The sequence below is a fragment of the Scyliorhinus torazame genome, chromosome 2 (assembly GCF_047496885.1).
Source record: "Scyliorhinus torazame isolate Kashiwa2021f chromosome 2, sScyTor2.1, whole genome shotgun sequence".
NCBI classification, from domain to species: Eukaryota; Metazoa; Chordata; class Chondrichthyes; order Carcharhiniformes; family Scyliorhinidae; genus Scyliorhinus; species Scyliorhinus torazame.
Window position 1 is genome coordinate 194,730,673 of NC_092708.1, and position 21,567 is coordinate 194,752,239.

A 21,567-nucleotide genomic window follows, 5' to 3' on the forward strand; every position below is an offset into this window, starting at 1 on the left:
CTCACTACCCAAGCATTACAAATATCCACCCGGCTCAGTGTTGACATTTTCGATTCTCCCCAAGCAACTTTTGGGGGACTCTGGGGAGGGGTCAGATTTCCATTGCACCTTTTTGTGAGGAAATGTTTCCTGACGTCGGCCCTGAAAAGCCGAGCTCTAATTTTAAGTTTGCACCCTTGGACTTCTCCCACCAGAGGAAATCTTTTTCTCTATTTACCCGATCAAATCCTTCAGTCATTTTGAACAACCAAATTAGGTTACCCGTTAATCTTCTTAACTTGAGGGAATTAGCCCACCTGAATGCAGGATCCCCATTTTGGAGAATCTAGAACTAGGGGTCGCTGTTTAAAAGCAAGGGGCCGCCCCTTTAAGGCAGAAATTTAAATATTTTTTTCTCTCTTGAGGGTTGAGTGTCTTTGGAACTCCATTACCCCAAAAAGCAGTGGAAAAAGAGTCTTTGAATATTTTTAGTGCACAGAGAGATAGATTCCTGATACACAAGGGGGGTGAAGGTTACTGGGCGGGGGGGGGGTTGGTTGGCAGGAGGTTCCAGTGAGATCAGGCTCGAAGGGTTGAGTGAACTACTCCTCCTAGTTCGTATGATCCCAGGATTTTGGCCTTGAGTATTTTACCCTGGAGTCCACTCCATCTATTGATCACTCTTTTTGGATTAAGAATTTCCTTTCTTGCCATGGCCTATTCTCACAATTGAATTGAATTTTGCAGACTTGAATTTTCCATACTATTTACTCTCGTTCATGGCTGAAAGTCCATCATTTCTCGTACATCTAAGGCCAGGAATCAGCTTGTCTCTCTCTTCTGCACTAAAACCATTTCACCCAGAGGGTGGTGGGAATCGGGAACTCACTGCCTGAAAGGGTGCTGGAGGTGGGAACCCTCCCAGCATTTAAGAAGCATTTAGATGAGCACTTGAAATGCCACAGCATGCAAGGCCACGGGCCAAGTGCTGGAAAATGGGTTTAGAGTAGGTAGGTGCTGGATAGCTGGCACAGACACGATGAGCTGAAGGCCTCTTTCCGTGCTGTAGAATTTTATGACTCCCTCCAATACTTGAATATGTCCCGTGTTCAGGAAATTTAGAAGCTTCCAGAAATTTCAGGATGACATCAGGCATGAGCAGATTTAGCAGCTGAAAGGTGCAGACCTCTTAAGGTCAGCTAGCGAAAAGCCAGATATCTGAAATAGCCCTAGGCTTGGTAACTCTTTAATACAGCCTGTGGAATGGTTGGGTACCTGAGTGATGGTGTGGAAGCTTGACTACTGACAGGAGAGATTGAAATCCTGTAAGTGGATCTTTGGAGGAGGCCAAATCACTGAGTGTCTTTAAAACAGAGATATATAGGTTTTTGATCAATCAGGGGTTATGGGGAGAAGGCAGAAGAATGGGAATGAGAAAAATATCAGCTATGATTGAATGGTGGAGCAGACTCGATGGGCCAAGTGGCCTAATTCTGCTCCGATGTCTTATGGTCTTATGGTGAAGGCATCAGTGAGAAAGCATTACTTGGGAGAAGGTTCCAAGGTGTGTTTCTTTGAGAGTGGAGTTTAGAAAGACACGTGTGGAAGTCAGAGCTCCAGTGAGACCAGTTGGCTCACAGCGTGACAATTCTATTGGGGTGCATGGAAGAGGCTGGAGACGGCGTCCTGTGTGGGTACGAGTCTGGGGGCGCTGGCAACGGCGTCGCTGCCGCTCCCTCCAAGGAGGTATACCACGAGCCCGGTGGTGGTGGCGGCCCTCAAAATTTGGGGGCAGTGGAGGCGGCATAGGGGGGATGTTAGGGCCTCGGCGTGGACCCCATTACTGGGGAACCACCGGTTCGCCCCAGGAAAAACAGGTGGAGGGTTTTCGGGGTGGCACAGGGCAGGGATACGAAAGTTGGGGGACCTGTTTGTGGACGGGAAGTTTGCGAGCTTGGGTGAGCTGGAGGAGAAGTACGGGCTCCCCCCGGGGAACACCTTTAGGTACTTACAGGTAAGGGCGTTTACCAGACGGCAGGTGGTGGAATTCCCACGGCTACTGCCACACACAGTACAGGACAGGGTGCTCTCGGGGGGGGGGGGGGGGGGAAGGGAAGAGAGGAGGAGAGTGGGGAGTGGGGAAGATCTCGGAAACTTACCAGGTGATGCAGGAGGAGGAGGCCTCGGTGGTGGAGTTGAAAGGTAAGTGGGAAGAGGAGTTGGGAGAGGAGATCGAAGAGGGGACGTGGGCAGATGCCCTAGGGAGGGTCAACTCTTCCTTTTTGTGCGCGAGGCTCAGCCTCATACAGTTTAAGATGCTGCACAGGGCACACATGACCGGGACAAGGATGAGCAGGTTCTTTGGGGGTGAGGGCAGGTGTGTTAGGTGCTCAGGGAGCACAGCAAATCACACCCATATGTTCTGGGCATGCCCAGCGCTAGAGGAATTTTGGAAGGGAGTAGCGAGGACGGTGTCGAGGGTGGTAGGATCCAGGGTCAAACCAGGCTGGGGGCTCGCAATATTTGGGGTGGCAGAGGAGCCGGGAGTGCAGGAGGCGAAAGAGGCCGGAATTCTGGCCTTTGCGTCCCTGGTAGCCCGGCGAAGGATTCTCCTTCAGTGGAAAGATGCAAGGCCCACAACCGTGGAATCCTGGATCAGCGATATGGCAGGGTTCATTAAATTGGAGAGGGTGAAATTCACCTTGAGAGGTTCGGTACAAGGGTTCTTTAGGCGGTGGCAACCGTTCTTAGACTTTGTGGCAGAACGATAGACATTGGTCAATGGCAGCAGCAGCTCGGAGGGGGGGGGGGGGGTTACTTTATTTTTGTTTGTTATTTACACTGGAGGGTCTGAGGGGGTGTGTACACCTGTTGTCTTAAGTCGGGGTGTTAATGTTAATTTATTATTTAGGTACAGGGGGTGGGGTTTGGGGGTTGCTTTTTTAGATTGTGTTTTGTACTTAACCCTGTTGGGTTCTTTTTCTTTCTCATTTTGTTATTGATATTTTATGAAAACCTTTAATAAAAATTATTTTATAAAAAAAGAAATTCTATTGGGTGACATCTGTCACTTGGTTTCAGAGTGTGGTGTGTCTGACCACAGTTGGCCTGTTTGTTTATGTGGACAGTGTACTTCCGAGAGCGTTTAATGGTGTATATAGTTTGTAACTTGTGTCATGCGAGCGTGCCTTTAAGAACTGGATGTTTAAGCAATGTACCTTTAAGAAAACAGTGATGTCTTAGAGTGGGTGGAGCTCAGCTCAGTTCAGCCATTTTGCAGTTTGGTTTTGCAGTTTGAAAAGTGCCTGGCTGGTTTTGCTGAGAGCAGTTAAAAAGTGCCTGGCTGGTTTTGCTGAGAGCAGTTTAAAAGTAGAAAGCCAGTTTGAGACAGCAGTTTGAGACGTTCTGTTTTGCTGTGATCTGCTTGAACGGAGAAAGTCAGGTTTGAGAAATACCTCAAACCTTTGGTGTGTCTGTGTGTTTCCGGAGAGCTGCAGGAAGAAAGCAAGGTGCTGGAGCTGAAGTCAACCAAGCTAATATATCTCTGCCATTCTACAGAAAATATATATATCCTTTAACCTGATGTGATTTTGTTTAACGTTATTAAGTCTCTTGGCAGTTTGAAGGAACATTTTAAGGAGTTATTTACAGTTGCAATATTTTCTGAGTTATCTTTGAAGTAAGGGGTGTTAAGAGATCCAATGTTTATTTAAGATGTTAAGTTGAGTTCATGGAATAAACAGTGTTTTGTGTTTAAAAACCCACGTGTCCATAATTGTAATCCCACACGTAGGGAAAAAGCCGTGTGCTAGGAAAAGCAACAAATCCATTAAAGGGAGAGGTTGGTTGAACTCCATGATACATTTTGGGGTTCTGAAAATGCCTCGCCCATAACACTTAGTGTTATCCTTTTAAAAAATCCATGTAGGTCTGTGAAGTTACAGGTGGGGTGAAGGAGTATTGTATTGTTCTCAATCTTTCCATTTTTAATAAATATTTTATGCTTTTGTTAAAAGTTGATTGGCAGTCCTGTGACTGTTCATCCACATCTATAAACAAAAAAGAAAAGTTACAATCTATTGAACGAGGGTACTATTCTGGGATCTGACTGTCCAGTGGTAACATCAGCGGGGATCGTAAAACTTGACAACCTTGATGTATATGCCTAGCTATATACCAGAGAATATGGATCCGCTGCATTCTCCCCTCCTCTCAACCCACTTTCTCTGACACATGCAAAGACAAAAACGTGAAGAACGACTTTGGAAAAAGCAGTGCCCTGGTTTTGGAGATTTATTGTATAAACAACATTGTACAAACGTTATTACTGCATGACCGAGGCCAAAATACTTCCAGTGAATAAATCTAATTTCATAGAGATTGATTTCTCTTAGGTTATTTTTAGAATTGTTATTAAATAAAATCCAGTTAATCTTGGAGTGTGATGCATTGCTTTTCATCTAGTTTAATTGACGACATTTATTTTGTATGCATGTAGCCATGGGGTCTCCATGTGCATAATTAGCTGTTTGTAAATCTGTTGGAGAGAACCTCAAGAAAGCAGAAGAGTTTGACATGAAGGTGTGGGTCGTAAATTGGTGCTTGAGATCATGGCCATATTCCTTCTGGAGCAGGATTCTGTTCAGCTTTGATTGTTGAAGAAGCAGTCCGTATGTCCTTGTTCTTCCTTTCATTTTCTGTGGGGTTGATAAGGGCTGAGTCACTCCTGGGGGTCTGTCATGTTGTTCTTGCTCCCACCTGAACATGGTCTGCAAATAGTAGAGTTGTGTTGGAATGTGCAGACTCTGATGGAAATGTTAAATACTGGTTACAAACATTCCAAGTGTTTTTATTTTGAAAGAGATTTTTGCAAAGATTCAAATTTCAGTTGTACTGGAGGAATTCTACTGATTTCCCATCTTAATTTCAAATAGATATAGTTAATAAACTGAAGTGAAATGAAGCTTATCGTCATAGTAACAGAATTTGTAAATCCTTAAAGATTCTGGTTTTGGGTTTTAATGGATAGCAGGTCACAAATGTGGCTGCCAAGGTGCTGCAAGCCCATATTTATGGTCAAACCAAGCAGATAATCTGTTTATACCAATATGTCTACTTTGACCTGCTACAAGATTACCAGAGAAGGAATGCTCCATGAGAGGGTGGGAATTTTAATAGAGGTTTTCAAAATTGAGGGGTTGAGACACATTAAGTAGGAGAAACTGTTTTGCAGCTGGCAGGAGGTCAATGGACAGTAAAATGTAATCCAGGGGAGCTAAAGACTTTCTGATCTGACACGGGGGGTGCTATCTTTATTTTGGTGCCGAAGAGGATGATAGAAGTAAATGGAAGAGTATCCTACTGCAGAGAAACTGATCTATCGCCGAAAAGGAAATATGTGGGCAGCATGGTGGCGCAGTGGTTAGCACTGCTGCCTCATGGCGTCAAGGTCCCAGGTTCGATCCCGGCTCTGGGTCACTGTCCATGTGGAGTTTGCACATTCTCTCCGTGTTTACGTGGGTTTCGCCCCCACAACCCAAAGATGTGCAGGGTAGGTGGATTGGCCACGCTAAATTGTCCCTTAATTGGAAAAATGAATTGATTATTCTAAATTTAAAAAAAAAAAGATAAGGACGGTAGCACAGTGGTTAGCACAATTGCTTCACAGCTCCAGAATTCGATTCCTGGCTTGGGTCACTGTGTGGAGGCTGCATATTCTCCCCGTATCTCTGTGGCTTTCCTCCCACAGTCCAAAGATGTGCAGGTTAGGTGGAATGGCTGTGCTAAATGCCCTTGGTGTCCAAAAATGTGAGGTAGGGTTACTGTGTTATGGGGATAGTGTAAAGGTGTGGGCTTCGGACTTCCGGTGGCGACCATGGAGTGAACGGTCGCACACGGGCTGCACGGTAGCATTGTGGATAGCACAATTGCTTCACAGCTCCAGGATCCCAGGTTTGATTCCGGCTTGGGTCACTGTCTGTGCGGAGTCTGCACATCCTCCCCGTGTGTGCGTGGGTTTCCTCCTGGTGCTCCGGTTTCCTCCCACAGTCCAAAGTTGTGCAGGTTAGGTGGATTGGCCATGATAAATTGCCCTTCGTGTCCAAAATTGCCCTTAGTGTTGGGTGGGGTTACTGGGTTATGGGGCTAGGGTGGAGGTGTTGATCTTGGGTAGGGTGCTCTTTCCGAGAGCCGGTGCAGACTCGATGGGCCGAATGGCTTCCTTCTGCACTGTACATTCTATGATTTGGCAGCTCCCTCTCATTGTGAGGCTTTTAAGTCGGATTGTTACAGGAAATTTGTAGAGAAAGGGAGTAGTAGCGTACGTGGAGATGGCGGATGAACAGGGTCGGACCCGTCAGCTCCGTGGTCGATGGACCACTTGGTGAGCTTAAATGAGAAGTTCTCCCAACAACGGAAGGAGAATGTGGAGGACCTGACCCGGGCGGTGGACCTGACCCGGGCGGTGGACCTGACCCGGGCGGTGGACCTGACCCGGGCGGTGGACCTGACCCGGGCGGTGGACCTGACCCGGGCGGTGGACCTGACCCGGGCGGTGGACCTGACCCGGGCGGTGGACCTGATCAAGGTGGTGGTTGACCGCGTGGAGACGAAACTGGTGGTCCAGGGTCAGGCGATCCAGAGGTTGGAGGCGCTGGCGGTGAGCATGAGGACCAGTCCACCTCGATGGCCGCAGCGATTGGGATGCTGCGTGACCAGCAGAAGAGGCTGCTGGAGAAAGTGGAGGACCTGGAGAATCGTTCTCCGAGGCAGAACATTCGGTTTGTGGGCCTGCTTGAGGGAATCAAAGGATCGGACGCTAGTGTGTATGTGCCTTTGATCGACCACTGGAGGTGGATCGAGCCCACAGGGCACTGATGCGCAAGCCCCAGGGGGGTGAGTCGCTGAGGGCGATGGTTGTGTGATTACATCGGTTCCTGGACAAGGAAAGCATTGAGGTGGGCCAGGCAGACGAGGCGATGTATGTGGGAGGATGCCGAGATCCAAGTGTCTCAGGACCTGGGCACAGGGCTCGCAAAAAGGAGGGTGAGCTTTAATAAGGTCAAGTCAGCCCTCCACAAGTAGGGCATAAAGTTCGGACTACTGTAACCAGCCCGGCTATGGGGGCCGGGAGTGGTACTTTGACTTGTCGGAGGAGGCAGCGGATTTCATGAAGGAAATAGACTGATAAGAGAAGGAGGATCTTGAACTTTGACTGAGGAGAACTGAACTATGTTTTGTAAAACTTTGGGTCTGTGTTTTTTGGACTTATTTCGGGGGGGGGAGGGGGGTTTGCTTGTTTCTTGCTGTTTTTGTTCGGTTCAGGGTTAGGCTGGTATCTAGTAATTTGCAAAGGGAGGAGGGGTGGCCTTTGTGCTCGGACCTTGGGAGGGATTGTTTGTTTGTTTTTGCTTCTTGCCTTTGTTTCGACTGTTTGCACGAAGAGCGGGAGGGAGGGGAACCAGTGGGAGGTAGGATACTAGGCACCATGGGCGAGGGCCGCCAGGCTAGCTGGGAGGGCTAGTTCACGGAAGCAAATTGGGGCGGAGCTGAAGACCGATGTGTGGTGGTTGGGTGTGGGCGGAGGACTGGACTGCTGACGGGGAGGGGAACTTTCAAAGTGGAGGAGGAAGGTTGACGACAGTGGTTGCCCGAAGGCAGGCCAGGGGAGGTGCGGGACATGGGCTGAAAACTGGCCTAGGAGAGGTTATGGTTGATCGGCGGAGCGGGTGGGGGGCCACCCGACCAGGCTGGTCATTTGGAACGTTCGGGGACTGAATGGGCCAGTCAAAAGGGCCCGTGTGTTCATGCACTTGAGGCAACTGAAAGCGGATGTGGCCATGTTGCAGGAGACACATTTGAAGGTGGGGGATCAGATTAGGCTGAGGAAGGGATGGGTTAGGCAGGTTTTTCATTCAGGGTTAGACTTTAAAATGAGGGGGGTGGTAATCATGGTCAATAAACGTGTGGCGTTCGAGGTGGGGAAGATAGAGGCGGACCCGAGGGTAGATATGTTGCGGTTAGTGGGAAGTTGAAGGGGAACGGCCGTGGTATTGGTAAATATATATACAGCGGCCGCAATGGAGGTTGGTGTGGGGCTGTTTGCGGAGGAGGGGGTGTGCGAGCGGGTGAGGGAGGCCATTTGGAGGTATATAAAGATCAATGACGCAGGTGAGGTTTCGGCGAGGGTGGTGTGGGAGGCACTGAAAGTGGTTATTGGGGGAACTCATCTCAATTCGGGCACATCAGGAGAAGACTGAGCGGGCGGAGTTGGGCAGGCTGGTAGGTGAAACTTTACATATGGACAGGAGGTATGCGGAGTCTACAGATGACGGGCTTCTGAAGGAGCGTCAGAGACTGCAGCTGGAATTTGGGCTCCTGTCCACAGGTAAGACAGAGGGACAGCTGAGGAGGGTGAAGGGGGCGGTGTATGAATATGGGGAAAAAGCCAGCAGGATGTTGGCGCACCAGCTGAGGAAACAGGAGGCGGCGAGAGAGATTGGCAGATCTCTCTCGCCGTGAGTCTCACCCACACAACTCAAAAGATGTGTGGGGTAAGTGGATTGGTCGTGCTAAATTGCCCCTTAATTGGAAAAAAAAATTGGATATTCTAAATTTATTTTTATAATGATCATGCACCGCATAATGGAAGTAGATTCAATACTTTAAAAAAAAATTAAGTACCCAATTCATTTTTAGACAATTTAGCATGGCCAATCCACCTAGCCTTACACATCTTTGGGTTGTGGGGGCAAAACCCACGCAAATGGGGAGAATGTGCAAACTCCACATGGACAGTGACCCAGAGCCGGGATCAAACCTGGGACCTCGGCGCTGTGAGGCAGCAGTGCTAACCCACTGCACCACTGTGCTGCCCAGTAGATTCAATTCTAACTTTTAAGAGGAAATTGGATGACAATTGAAGAGGGCAGGATTATAGGGAAAACGCAGGGGACTGGTGTAGTATACGCTCTTTGAAAGAGTTGGTCCAGAAGCGATGAGCTAAGATGGTTTCCTGTGCTGTGTGATTCTATGATTACGCATGGGATTTTCATGTTGTAAAGCTTTGCCAAGATTCCAGCCGCAAGACGCCTCGGTGCTAAATAAAGCGGTGTAGAAATATCTTGCCTACCAAGTACAATTATTTGGGGCTGTTTAGCACAGGGCTAAATCACTGGCTTTGAAAGCAGACCAGCAGCACGGTTCAATTCGTACCAGCCTCCCCGAACAGGCGCCGGAATGTGGCGACTAGGGGCTTTTCACAGTAACTTCATTTGAAGCCTACTTATGACAATAAGCGATTTTTCATTCATTTCATTATTGCTGTACTGTTTAACAATTGTTTGTTTTATTTTCCAGCAGTTTGAAAAAGAAACCTGGAGCAGTACATTACAGTAAGATGCGTCATGCTCAAAAACGGAAACTGATGTAAGTGCCACTGTTCTGTGCCATCAAACCTTTTTCAGTGTTCGAATGTCCCCAGTCTGATTTTGGAATGGTTTCTATTAAACCCTTCTATGCCAGTGAATGCTAATCCACATTAACCAGATTTGCAGAAAGTGTTTGTGAATTATATAGAATGGAGGATTTTCCATTGATGCAATACAGTTTCCAACTTCAAACTTCAGGATGTCCTGGTCAAGGAAGTATTTGTGAAACATAATCACTACAGTCAAGACATGTAACTAGATTGGACACAGCAGGATCCCACCAAAAGCAATGTATCACATATTTTAGGCATATTGGTTAAGGAATAACCATTGGCTCGTCCACCTGGAGAATTCCCTTCCTCTTCCTTAAATAGTGCCATGAAATTCTTTGCATCCACATAAACAAGTGGAAGGGGCTTTGTTTTAATAGCTTACCCTAAAAATAATATCTCCCAATATAGCACTCCCCCAGCACACTGGACTATCAGCCTGGACTTTGTGCTCAACTGTGGTGCAGAGCTTCAACACCTCAACCTCTTGACTGAGGTGGGAATGCTGCCAAAGACCAAGGCTGTGTGCTGCCTACACAACGTCCAGTTCATGAAGTGTAGTAAAACAAGAATAAATCCAATCTGTGCCGTCTCTTTGTTTGTGTATTGATCTCTTCTCCTGCCCAGAACATAACTGTGTTTGATTTGGTTTCTCAGCTGTGTCTTTATGCTTTCTGAGCACTGAATTTGAATTGAGGAATAAATGAACAGCAGGACTGAAGTTAGTGTTCATGTTGCTCACAAATTGAAGGCTTCTTAATTCAATAAATGTTTCCCTTCTCCAAGGATGCTGTCTAAGCAATTCAGCAGGTATTTTTGAGTGTTCCATTCTCCCTCTCTTAAAATGTGAAAATACAGTGAAAAGATTGTTTGGTTTTGATGCTTCCTCTAAACCATGTAGAATTTGTACTGTCCTTAGATTATTTAATTCATTCCAAACTGTAGCCAAATTGAAGGATTGGCTTGATTTATTTAAAAGGTAAAACTGATTATTTATTTGATCTTTATTAGTCGCATTTTGCCTTTGAAACAAAAAGACCACTTCTTCCTCTTGTATGTTGAATGAGGGCCAACAAAGTGTTTATATCTTTCAAGCTGATCGTCATTGTATTTGTGAGAAATAACTTCATGATCTTGCCAGCTGGAAGCTCTTGTACTCCATGTCATTTGTAAAGATGGAGGATACATTACCTCCTACCTTGTGTATCTAAGAGACTTGGTATTTATTGATTTTATTTTCCTTTGTATATACAATTTTTAACTTCACAGCTAAAAGGGCAGCACGGTGGCACAGTGGTTAGTGCTGCTGCCTCACGGCGCCGAGGTCCCAGGTTCGATCCCGGCTCTGGGTCACTGTCCGTGTGGGGTTTGCACATTCTCCCCGTGTTTGCGTGGGTTTCGCCCCCACAACCCAAAAATGTGCAGGGTAGGTGGATTGGCCACGCTAAATTGCTCCTTAATTGGAAAAATGAATTGGGTACTCTAAATTTTTAAAAAAACAACTTCACAGCCAAAAAAGAACAGCTTACAATGACCCCTTAACACTTACTACTCAATTTCCCATTAAACAACAAGAAAGGAAACATGCAGCTCTCAGTCCACCTTAAAAATCTGCAGGGCATATAGTAATACTTGCTTTACAGAACAGATTCTGTTTCTAGTTAGAACCCCTTCAGACTCTGGCTGAATATCTTCAAATAGCTGCTTCAACTGGGTTGTTCCATAGAATCCAGTGCTGGGAGAGGTGAGTGCACAAAAGGTGTGGCAGGAGAGTCTTTAGTCACGGAGTGCTGATTGGAACAGAGTGCATCTGAGTTTAGGTGAGTGACTGAGTTTGGGTGAGTGGCGAGAGAGGGCTGTGTTTTTGTTGGTGTTCGGGTTTATCCTTGAGGTTCTATAAAGAAATTTTTTTTTAAAAATATTTAAATTAATTAACTAGTTGAATATGGCTGGACAGGTGATGTGCTGTTGCTGTATGATGATGGAACTGGTGGATCCCATTGAGACCGTCAGTGACCACATCTGCAGCAAGTGTTGGCTGCTCGAGGAACTTCGGCTCAGAATTGATGAGCTGGAGACCGAGCTGCACACACTGCAGCACATCAGGGAGGGGGAACATTACCTGGACGCTTTGTTTCAGGAGTCAGTCACACCCGGTAGAATAAGTACTGTTAATTCGGGCAGTGGTCAGGGACAGAGTGGTGTGACTGCAAGGGAGGCAGGTAGGGGGATTCTGAGTTTAGGAGTTGAGGAGCCTCAGCCCTTGACCTTGTCCAACAGGTATGAGGTACTTGCTCCCTGTGTGGATGAGCAAGAGGGCTGTAGGGAGGATGCGTTGACTGACCACTGCACCATGGTACACGAAGCCATTCAAGAGGGGGGAGCAAAAAGACAAGTGGTAGTTGTAGGGGATTCTATAATTAGGGGGATTGATGGCATCCTTTGTAAGCCAGATTGAGAGTCCTGCATGGTATGTTGCCTGCCCGGTGCCAGGGTGAGGGACATCTCTGGTCGGCTTGAAAGGATTTTGGAGAGGGAGGGGGAGGATCCAGTTGTTGTGCTCCACGTTGGGACTAACAACATGGGTAAGACTAGGAAAGAGGACCTGTTTGGGGATTATCAAACACTAGGGACTAAATTAAAGAACAGGTCCTCCAGGGTTATAATCTCTGGATTACTACCCGAGCCACGTGCCAATTGGCATAGGGTTGAGAAAATTAGAGAAGTTAACAAGTGGCTAAAGGAGTGGTGCGGGAAAGAGGGATTCCATTTCATGGGGCATTGGCATCAGTACTCGGGCAGGAGGGGCCTGTACCGTTGGGACGGTCTTCACCTGAACCATTCTGGGACCAGTGTTCTAGCAAATGGGATAAATAGGTTGGTCACAAGGACTTTAAACTAGCAAGTTGGGGGGAAGGGAAATGTAAAGCTATGGACAGTATAATGGTTAATGGAGATCAAGGCAGCAGGTTACGTGACAGGTTATTGTGTAGAGATAGGGGTTCAAAGACGAGGAAAATTAGGAGAAAGGGTAAGAGGAAAAATAAATTGCGAAAAGTTCCTGATCAAGGTGTTAGGATTCATAACAAAGACATAAAAAACAGCATAAGTGTACTTTACCTGAATGCTCGTAGTATACGAAATAAGGTAAATGAGTTGATGGCGCAAATCATCGTGAATGACTATGATTTAGTGGCCATTACTGAAACATGGTTAAAAGATGGTCACGACTGGGAGTTAAATATCCAAGGGTATCAGACTATACAAAAGGATAGAATGGACGGTAAGGGCGGTGGTGTAGCTTTGTTGTTTAAGGATGGCATCCGGGCAATAGTAAGGGATGATATTGGTGCTATGGAGGACAAGGTTGAATCAATTTGGGTGGAAATCAGGAATAGTAAGGCGAAAAGGTCACTGATAGGAGTAGTCTATAGGCCACCAAATAGCAACAGGATGGTAGGGCAGGCAATAAGCAAAGAAATAACGGATGCATGTAGAAATGGTACAGCGGTTATCATGGGAGATTTTAATCTGCATATCGATTGGTTTAACCATGTTGGTAAAGGCAGCCTTGAGGAGGACTTTATAGAATGTGCCCAGGATAATTTCCTGGAACAGTATGTAATGGAACCTACAAGGGAACAAGCGGTCCTAGATCTGGTCCTGTGTAATGAGGCAGGATTGATTAATGATCTCATAGTTCGGGATCCTCTTGGAAGGAGCGACCACAATATGGTGGAATTTAAAATACAGTTGGAGGATGACAAGGTAAAATCAAACACTAGTGTTTAGTGCTTAAACAAAGGCAATTACAATGGGATGAGAGAAGAACTAGCTAAGGTAGACTGGGAGCAAAGGCTTCATGGTGAAGCAGTTGAGGAACAGTGGAGAACCTTCCGAGCGATCTTTCACAGTGTTCAGAAAAGGTTCATACCGACAAAAAAGAAAGACAGTAGAAAGGGGAAAAATCGACCGTGGATATCTAAGGAGGTGAGGGAGAGTATCAAATTGAAGGAAAAAACATACAAAGTGGCAAACATTAGTGGGAGACTAGAGGACTGGGAAGTCTTTAGGGGACAACAGAAAGCTACTAAAAAAGCCATAAAGAAGAGTAAGGTAGACTATGAAAGTAAACTGGCTCAGAACATATAAGCAGATAGTAAAAGCTTCTACAAATATATAAGACAAAAAAGAGTGGCTAAGGTAAATATTGGTCCTTTGGAAGATGAGAAGGGAGATTTAATAATAGGAGACGGGGAAATGGCTGAGGAGCTGAACAGGTTTTTTGGGTCAGTCTTCACAGTGGAGGACACAAATAACATGCCAGTGACTGATGGAAATAAAGATATGATAGGTGAGGACCTTGTGATGATTATAATCACTAAGGAGGCAGTATTGGGCAAGCTAATGGGGCTAAAGGTAGACAAGTCTCCTGGCCCTGATGGGATGCATCCCAGAGTGTTAAAAGAGATGGCTAGGGAAATTGTAAACGCACTAGTGATAATTTATCAAAATTCACTAGACTCTGGGGTGGTCCCAGAGGATTGGAAAGTAGCAAACGTGACACCACTGTTTTTTAAAAAAAAAAAAAGGAGGTCGGCAGAAAGCGGGTAATTATAGGCCGGTAAGCTTGACTTTGGTTGTTGGGAAATTGCTGGAATCTATCATTAAGGAGGAAATAGCGGGGCACCCGGAGGGAAATTGTCCCATTGGGCAGACGCAGCATGGGTTCACAAAGGGTAGGTCGTGTCTGACTAATTTGGTAGAATTTTTTGAGGATGTTACCAGTGCAGTAGATAACGGGGAGCCAATGGATGTGGTATATCTGGATTTCCAGAAAGCTTTTGACAAGGTGCCACACAAAAGGTTGCTGCATAAAATAAAGATGCATGGCATTGAGGGTAAAGTGATAGCATGGGTAGAGGATTGGTTAACTAACAGAAAGCAGAGAGTGGGGATAAATGGGTGTTTCTCTGGTTGGCAACCTGTAACTAGTGGGGTCCCTGAAGGATCAGTGTTGGGCCCGCAGTTGTTCACAATTTACATAGACGATTTGGAGTTGGGGACCAAGTGCAATGTGTCCAAGTTTGCAGACGACACTAAGATGAGTGATAAAGCAAAAAGTGCAGAGGATACTGGAAGTCTGCAGAAGGATTTGGATAGGTTAGGTGAATGGGCTAGGGTCTGGCAGATGGAATTCAATGTTGTCAAGTGTGAGGCTATCCATTTTGGGAGGAATAACAGCAGAATGGATTATTATTTAAACGGTAAGATGTTAAAACATGCTGCTGTGCAGAGGGACCTGGGTGTGCTGGTGCACGAGTCGCAAAAAGTTGGTGTGCAGGTGCAACAGGTGATTAAGAAGGTTAATCGAGTTTTGTCTTTCATTGATAGAGGGATGGAGTTCAAGACTAGGGAGGTTATGCTGCAATTGTATAGGGTGTTGGTGAGGCCGCATCTGGAGTATTGTGTTCAGTTTTGGTCTCCTTACCTGAGAAAGGACATATTGGCACTGGAGGGAGTGCAGAGGAGATTCACTAGGTTGATCCCAGAGTTGAGGGGATTAGATTATGACGAGAGGTTGAGTAGACTGGGACTGTACTCATTGGAGTTGAGAAGGATGCGGGGGGATCTTATTGAGACATATAAAATTATGAATGGAATAGATAGGATAGATGCGGGCAGGTTGTTTCCACTGGTCGGGGAAAGCAGAACTAGGGGGCATAGCCTCAAAATAAGGGGAGGTAGATTTAGGACGGAGTGTAGGAGGAACTTCTTCACCCAAAGGGTTGTGAATCTCTGGAATTCCTTGCCCAGTGAAGCAGTTGAGGCTCCTTCTTTAAACGTTTTTAAGAAAAAGATAGATGCCTTTCTAAAGAATAAAGGGATTCGGGGATATGGTGTACGGGCTGGAGAGTGGAGCTGAGTCCACAAAGATCAGCCATGATCTCATTAAATGGCGGAGCAGGCTAGAGGGGCCAGATGGCCTACTCCTGTTCCTAGTTCTTATGTTCTTATGTAATCCCTATAATGCAGAAAGATGCCATTTGGCCCATCGAATCTGCACTGATCCATGACCCTGCAACCCCATAACCTAACCTTCACTTCCCTGGGCACTGAGTGGCAATTTAGGATGGCCAATCCAGATGACATGGCCTACCCAGTACATCTTTGAACTGTGGGAGGAAGCCAGAGCACCTGGAGGAAACCCACGCAGGCACGGAGAAAAAGTACAAACTCCACACAGACAGTGACCAAGGCTGTTATTGAACTAATAAATTGTGATAACCACTGTGCTACCGTGCAGCCTCTTCCTCGGCTTCAGACAAGCCTTCTCTGCTTTTAAAATATTATTACATTTTTTCAAATCATCCTACTGGGAATGGAAACTGACTTTACTTGTGGTCTAAAAACAAGGCGTACCAGATCAGATTTCACTTAGTATTTCTTGATTTTCTTTTCCTTTGTATTCATTGTTTGTAAAAGAATACACTTTCTTCTGTGAAGCTCTGCGTGATAGTACTGTATCCACTATTTTGAAGGATTTGGCACTACATTTTCGTACTATTTCAGTGTGCAGATTACTGAAGTGGAGTCGTTGTTAGCCGTTCCAGATTGTGCGCTTCTGTGTGTGAAAGAAAGAGAGATAAAAATCAGAATCTGTGACGGGGAAAATAACTGTAAGCAAACTTCTGCCAGAGAAAACTCTGTTCTTCCTTCCTGACTACAGAGCAAATTAAGCATAATATTATAGAATATTAAAACAACATTATTCAGTGCTGACCTGTAACATTTTCACAGTTAACATTCCAATAGTCAGAGCTGAGTCCTGGAGTGCTTGATTTATGTTTATTTCATTAATCTCCATTTTATAATCAGATTTTTTTTTAGTGAAAGAGCAGATTTAAGTAAGTATTTTACTGGTCTTTCATTCTGTTCCATAAATCTGTTCGTCTGCAGGGATTTTCTCATGTAATCTGTGATTAATGCTGAATCCATGTTACAGTGTCATCCTCTGCTAGTGCTGTCGCAGTTTAAATGAACTATCCCGCTCACATGTTATCTGCATCCTAGAAAGACTAGAGTGACTCCACTTTTGTTTGTGTACAATTTAATTATTCATTGTGTAAATTGTTTGTGTATCCTATGCTGCCTTCAATCATCATGAAACTACATCTCTCCAGAGTTCACCAGCAGTTGCAAAGACTTGGATTTGTCAATTTAGAAACTCCCCTAGGCTGGTTGCTGAATATCACAATTGTGCTTAAAATTTGGAATATTATTATGATCCCAGACCAGACCCCACCAGTGGCCAGGATACTGGACCAAAACCCCAATATTTTAGTTTATTTTAAGACTGTGTGGAACGAATGATCCGCTCCAGGAATGATTGCATGGAAAAAATAGGGCTGAGGCATTTCTAAAACAAAACTTTATTATAAATACAGTATTACGGACTTCTGGTGACGGCGGACAGGAGGCAGCCGCACAATGGAGCACTCCCGCTCGGGGATAGGAATTTAGGAGTTTTAACGCCCGGTCCGGGGGCAACGGAGGCTGAAAAGGCTGTAAGAAGGCACAGGGAGGAGAAATGTCCAAGTTTGGGAGAAAAACGGCCGTGAAAAAGGGGGTTAACGGAAGTCCGCCGGGGAGTGAAAAAGTCAGTGCAGGAACTGGAAGGAAAGCGGAGGCACCAGGGGAGGCTGTATCGCTCACAGCAGAAGGAATGACCAAGGTGATGGCTGTGGAACTTGAAAAACAGTTCACAAAACGCATGGAAGCGATGAAGAAGGAGATGGGGCGGTTTTGAAAGTGCTGGTGGAGGACTCGGTTGCCCCGGTGAGGGCAGCGGTATCAAGCGCAGCGGCGGAGGTGCAGGACACTGAAAGAAGTGGAAGAGGCATTATCGCAGCACCATGATCAACTCGGCTCGATGGGGAAGGAGTTGCGTTGGGTGATAGAGACCAACAAGGGTCTGCGAGCCAAAATGGACAACCTGGAAAACAGATCCAGACGACAGAATGTGAGGATTGTGGGTCTGCCCGAAGGGGTGGAAGGCCCGAGGCCGACGGAGTATTTTGCCACTATGTTGGTGAAGCTATTGGGGAAGGGGGACGTTCCCTCCCGATGTGAACTGGATCGGGCTCATCGGTCGTGGAGGCCTATACCAAAGACGAATGGGCCGCCAAGAGTAGTCTGTGTTTCCGTAGGTATAGCGTGAAGGAGAAAGTCCTGTGCTGGCCAAAGCAGATGCGGGTGGTGCAGTGGGCTGGAACTGGTGTATGCATATACCAGGACTTTACAGTGGAGCTGGCGAGGAGGCGGGCTGCCTTCAGCCGGGTGAAGAAGGCACTGTATATCAGCATGGTGCAGTGCGGCATAGTATCTCCAGCTAAGTTGAGGGTGACCTACAAATCCAAGGACTTTTATTTTGGGACGGAAGAAGCGGCGGAGGGGTTTGCGAAGGCAGAAGGACTGTGGCAGAATTGAGAAATGGTCGTGTACCGATGTAGCCTCATGTAATTTTATTTTTTCACTGCGTATTGGTGTATGCACTCATTGAGTCGACGCTGTATATATTTGGACAAGGGAAGAGATGGGACTTTCATTTGCAATAATGGTTCTTTGGGGGTTGTGTGCTAAAGGAGATTTCTTGGTTTTCCTGGGTCCGCGCAAGGAGGAAGGAGACCTGGGCGGGGGCCTCCACGCTGGCCGGTTTAAGTCGGCCAGTGAACGGGAGTGAGGTGGGGGAGGGGCTGCAGCCATCGGAGCCTGGTGGAACAGGTTTTGATGAAAAGTTGGGGGAAGGAACAGAGGTTGGAGGGAGGAGTTTACAAGTGGAAGTGGAGGGGAGGAGTCTGGGGGGTGTCTACAATTCATGGGTGTCATTCACGGTACTCTTTCAGGGATTGGATGGCGTTGAATATTAGGGGGACGGGGAGGTTGGGCGTTGAATATTAGGGGGGCAAGGGGGGCGGTTGGGCATTGAATATTAGGGGGAGGCGGTTGGGGGGTGGACTATAATATGTCAATTGTGACCAATAGGCAATTTCCTGATTCCTTTTTCTCTTTCCACCTTGGAAGGGTTTGTTTTATTTGATGCTTATATTGTCAAGTGGGTCGTTGTTTGGGGGGTGGTGGGAGGTTGGGATTGTTGTTATTGATAAGGGGATTGACATTGTATTCATAACGTTTACTGTTTGTTGGTGGGGTGTAAATTCTGAAGAAAATGTGAAAATGGAAAAAAATACTTATATGAAAAAAAAAATACAATATTACATTTTTAACTTCATACCTGTAAAATAACAGTTTACAATTACCCTTAACACTGAAAAGTAGCATACAAATTTCAATCCATCTTAAAAATCAGCAGGGCAAAGAGTAACATTGCTTTACAGGACCGATTCTAGCTCTCGTTCGAACCCCTTCAGACTCTGGCTGAATATCTTCAAATAGCTGGGTTGTTTTAGCCATTAGAACATTGAATAAGATAGAACATCAAAACTCTACAGTGCCTAAGGAGGCCTTTTGGCCTATCGGGTCTGCACTGACCCTCAAAAAGAGCACCCTACTTAGGCCCAATCCCCTGTAACCTACACATCTTTGGACACTAAGGGCAATTTATCATGGCCAATCCACCTAACCTGCACATCTTTGGACTGTGGGAGGAAACCGGAGCACAGAGGAAATCCACGCAGACACGGGAGAAAGTGAAGACTCCTCCTTGTCTTCAGACAAGATTTCTCTCCTTTTGAAATATTATTACTCTTTTTTTAAAATCAAACTATCCTACTGGGAAAGAAAACTGCCTTTACTTGTGGTCTGAAATCAAGGGTTGCTAGATCAGACTTCACTTCCAAGAGCCTTTCTCTCTCCACAGCTTTCTCCAAAATTACCCCTCTCAAAACAGCCTTCCTTGGCTCCACCCCGCAATGATCTCATCTCCCAAGCAAAAGACAAATTAACTTTCCAGGGGCTAAAATCACATTTACTCCCAAAGGACTTCTCCAGGAAAACCACTATGCATTAGTCCAGATTGAAAAGCTCATTCCTTCGTCAATTTCACCAGCTGGCTACTAAAACTACCCAGGGCCCGCAGAACAGAATTGAAACAAAAACATGACCATTGCAGCCAAACACGTTCTAACTCCAGACTTTTAACCCATGAAGTGTCCAATACATTTATAATCTAATTTTTCTAAAATCTTCCAATCGTCGCAATACCACAGAAAATCGGTGAAATAAAGGCTTGCTGTTGGATATTTGGCATTGCTTCAGGAATAGCATGGGTGGCACAATTTTAATTCCCAGAGGACGAACTAAATAGTGGCACAGACCCACTGAAGACAGACAATCACTTTCCATCCCAAAACTAATTTGTGCCAGATATCAGACCATAGGAACAGGTGTAGGCAGTTCAGCCGTTTGAGTCTGCTCCGCCTTTAAATAGGATCATTCCTCACGTCCACTTTACTTCCCTTTCCCCGTAACCCTTGATTCCCTTACTGATCAAGAATCTATTTATCTCTGTGGCAAGGAGTTCCAAAGACACTCATCCATCAGAGAAGAAATTCCTCCTCATCTCAGTCTTAAATTGGCACCCCTTTATTCTGAGACTAGGCCTTCTGGTCTCAGCAATTACCCTGTCAATCCCTTAAGAATCCTATATGTTTTGGATCACCTATCATTCTTCTAAATTCCAATGAGTGGAGTCTCAACCTGTTTTACCTTTCCTCATAAGACAATCCCTCCATATCTAGGATCATCCTAGTGAACCTCCTTTGACCCACCTCCAATGAAATAATAGCTTCCCTTAAATAAGGGGACCAAAACTGCTCACGATGCTCCAGATGTGGTCTCACCAGTACCATGTACAGTTGCAGCAAGACTTCCCTATTCTAATACTCCAACTTGCTTGAAAGGCCAACATTCCGTTAGCCTTCCTGATTACCTACTGCACCTGTGTGCTAGCTTTGTGGTTTCATGTGCAAGTATCCCCAAGTGCTTTTGTGTTTCAGTTTTCTGCAGTTTTTCTCCATTTAAATAATACTCTGTTTTTCTGTTCTCACTTCCAAAATGAACAACTTCACATTTTCCTGCATTCTACTCCATTTGCCAACTTTTTGCTCACTTAACTTATCAATATCTCTTTGCAAACTGTTTGAATCCCTCTCGCAACTTGCCTTTCCACCTATTTTTGTGTCATCTGCAAATCTGGCTACAGTACATTCGCTTCCTTTCTCCAAGTCATTAATATATATTGTAAACCGTTGCGAACCCAGCACTAATCCCTGTGGAACCCCACTGGTTACAGGTCACCAAACTGAAAAAGACCACCTTATCACTGTTTCCTGCCCATTAGCCAATTCTCTATCCATGCCAATGTACTACCTCCAACACCATGGGCTCTTATCTTGACATAACCTTTTGTGAGGTACCTTCTTGAATGCCTTCTGGAAGTTTAAATGCAACACATCTACTGGTTCTCCTCTATCCACTCTGATTGAGACTTCCTGGAAAAACTCTTGATAAATTAGTCAGACACTATTTCCCTTTCATGAAGCCATGCTGACTCTGCTTGATTAGATTGTGATTTTCCAAATATGCTGCTATTTCTTCCCTAATAATTGATTCCACCATTTTCCAACAATAGATATTCGGCTAATCTGCCTTTAGTTACCTGCTTTTTGCCTCCCTCCCTTCTTGATTAGAGGTGTCACATTGGCAGTTTTCCAATTCTCCAGAATTAAAGGATTTTTGGTAAATGACAACGAATGCATCCACCATCTCGGCAGCTACTTCTTTTAGGATCCTAGGATTTCTCATGTCCTGCCAGAAACCAGACATAGCAAACTTTAAAGCAAGGTTTTCAAAAAGGCGTTAAAACTGAAATTGTGTCATAGGTTTCAATGCACGTTACTTAAACACAAAAGGTAGCACTTACTGCCACAATAGATAGTTGGTTGGTGCTTTGGAATGTGTTACTGTTCTGAGCTCAGAACCTATTTCCTTCTTTCCTTCTGACAATCCACATGTCAATCATATAAAAATTTTAAAACAACATTATATTAGGAGAACTTAATGGTTAATCCCTCATCTACAATTTGAGT

At 45.5% G+C, this 21,567-nt stretch overlaps 1 protein-coding gene across 2 annotated transcripts in view; it reads left to right on the plus strand.

The window, feature by feature from the left end:
• Nucleotides 1-21,567, plus strand: part of slx9 (SLX9 ribosome biogenesis factor) — a 163,063-nt gene that overhangs the window by 134,423 nt on the left and 7,073 nt on the right. The window contains exon 5 of one of the 2 annotated variants that reach the window (XM_072482013.1): nucleotides 9,340-9,405. In XM_072482013.1, coding sequence (XP_072338114.1) covers nucleotides 9,340-9,405 — 66 coding nt within the window. Of the gene's footprint in view, nucleotides 1-9,336; nucleotides 9,406-21,567 lie in introns of both variants that reach the window. The other variant, XM_072482010.1, reaches the window with a different exon arrangement.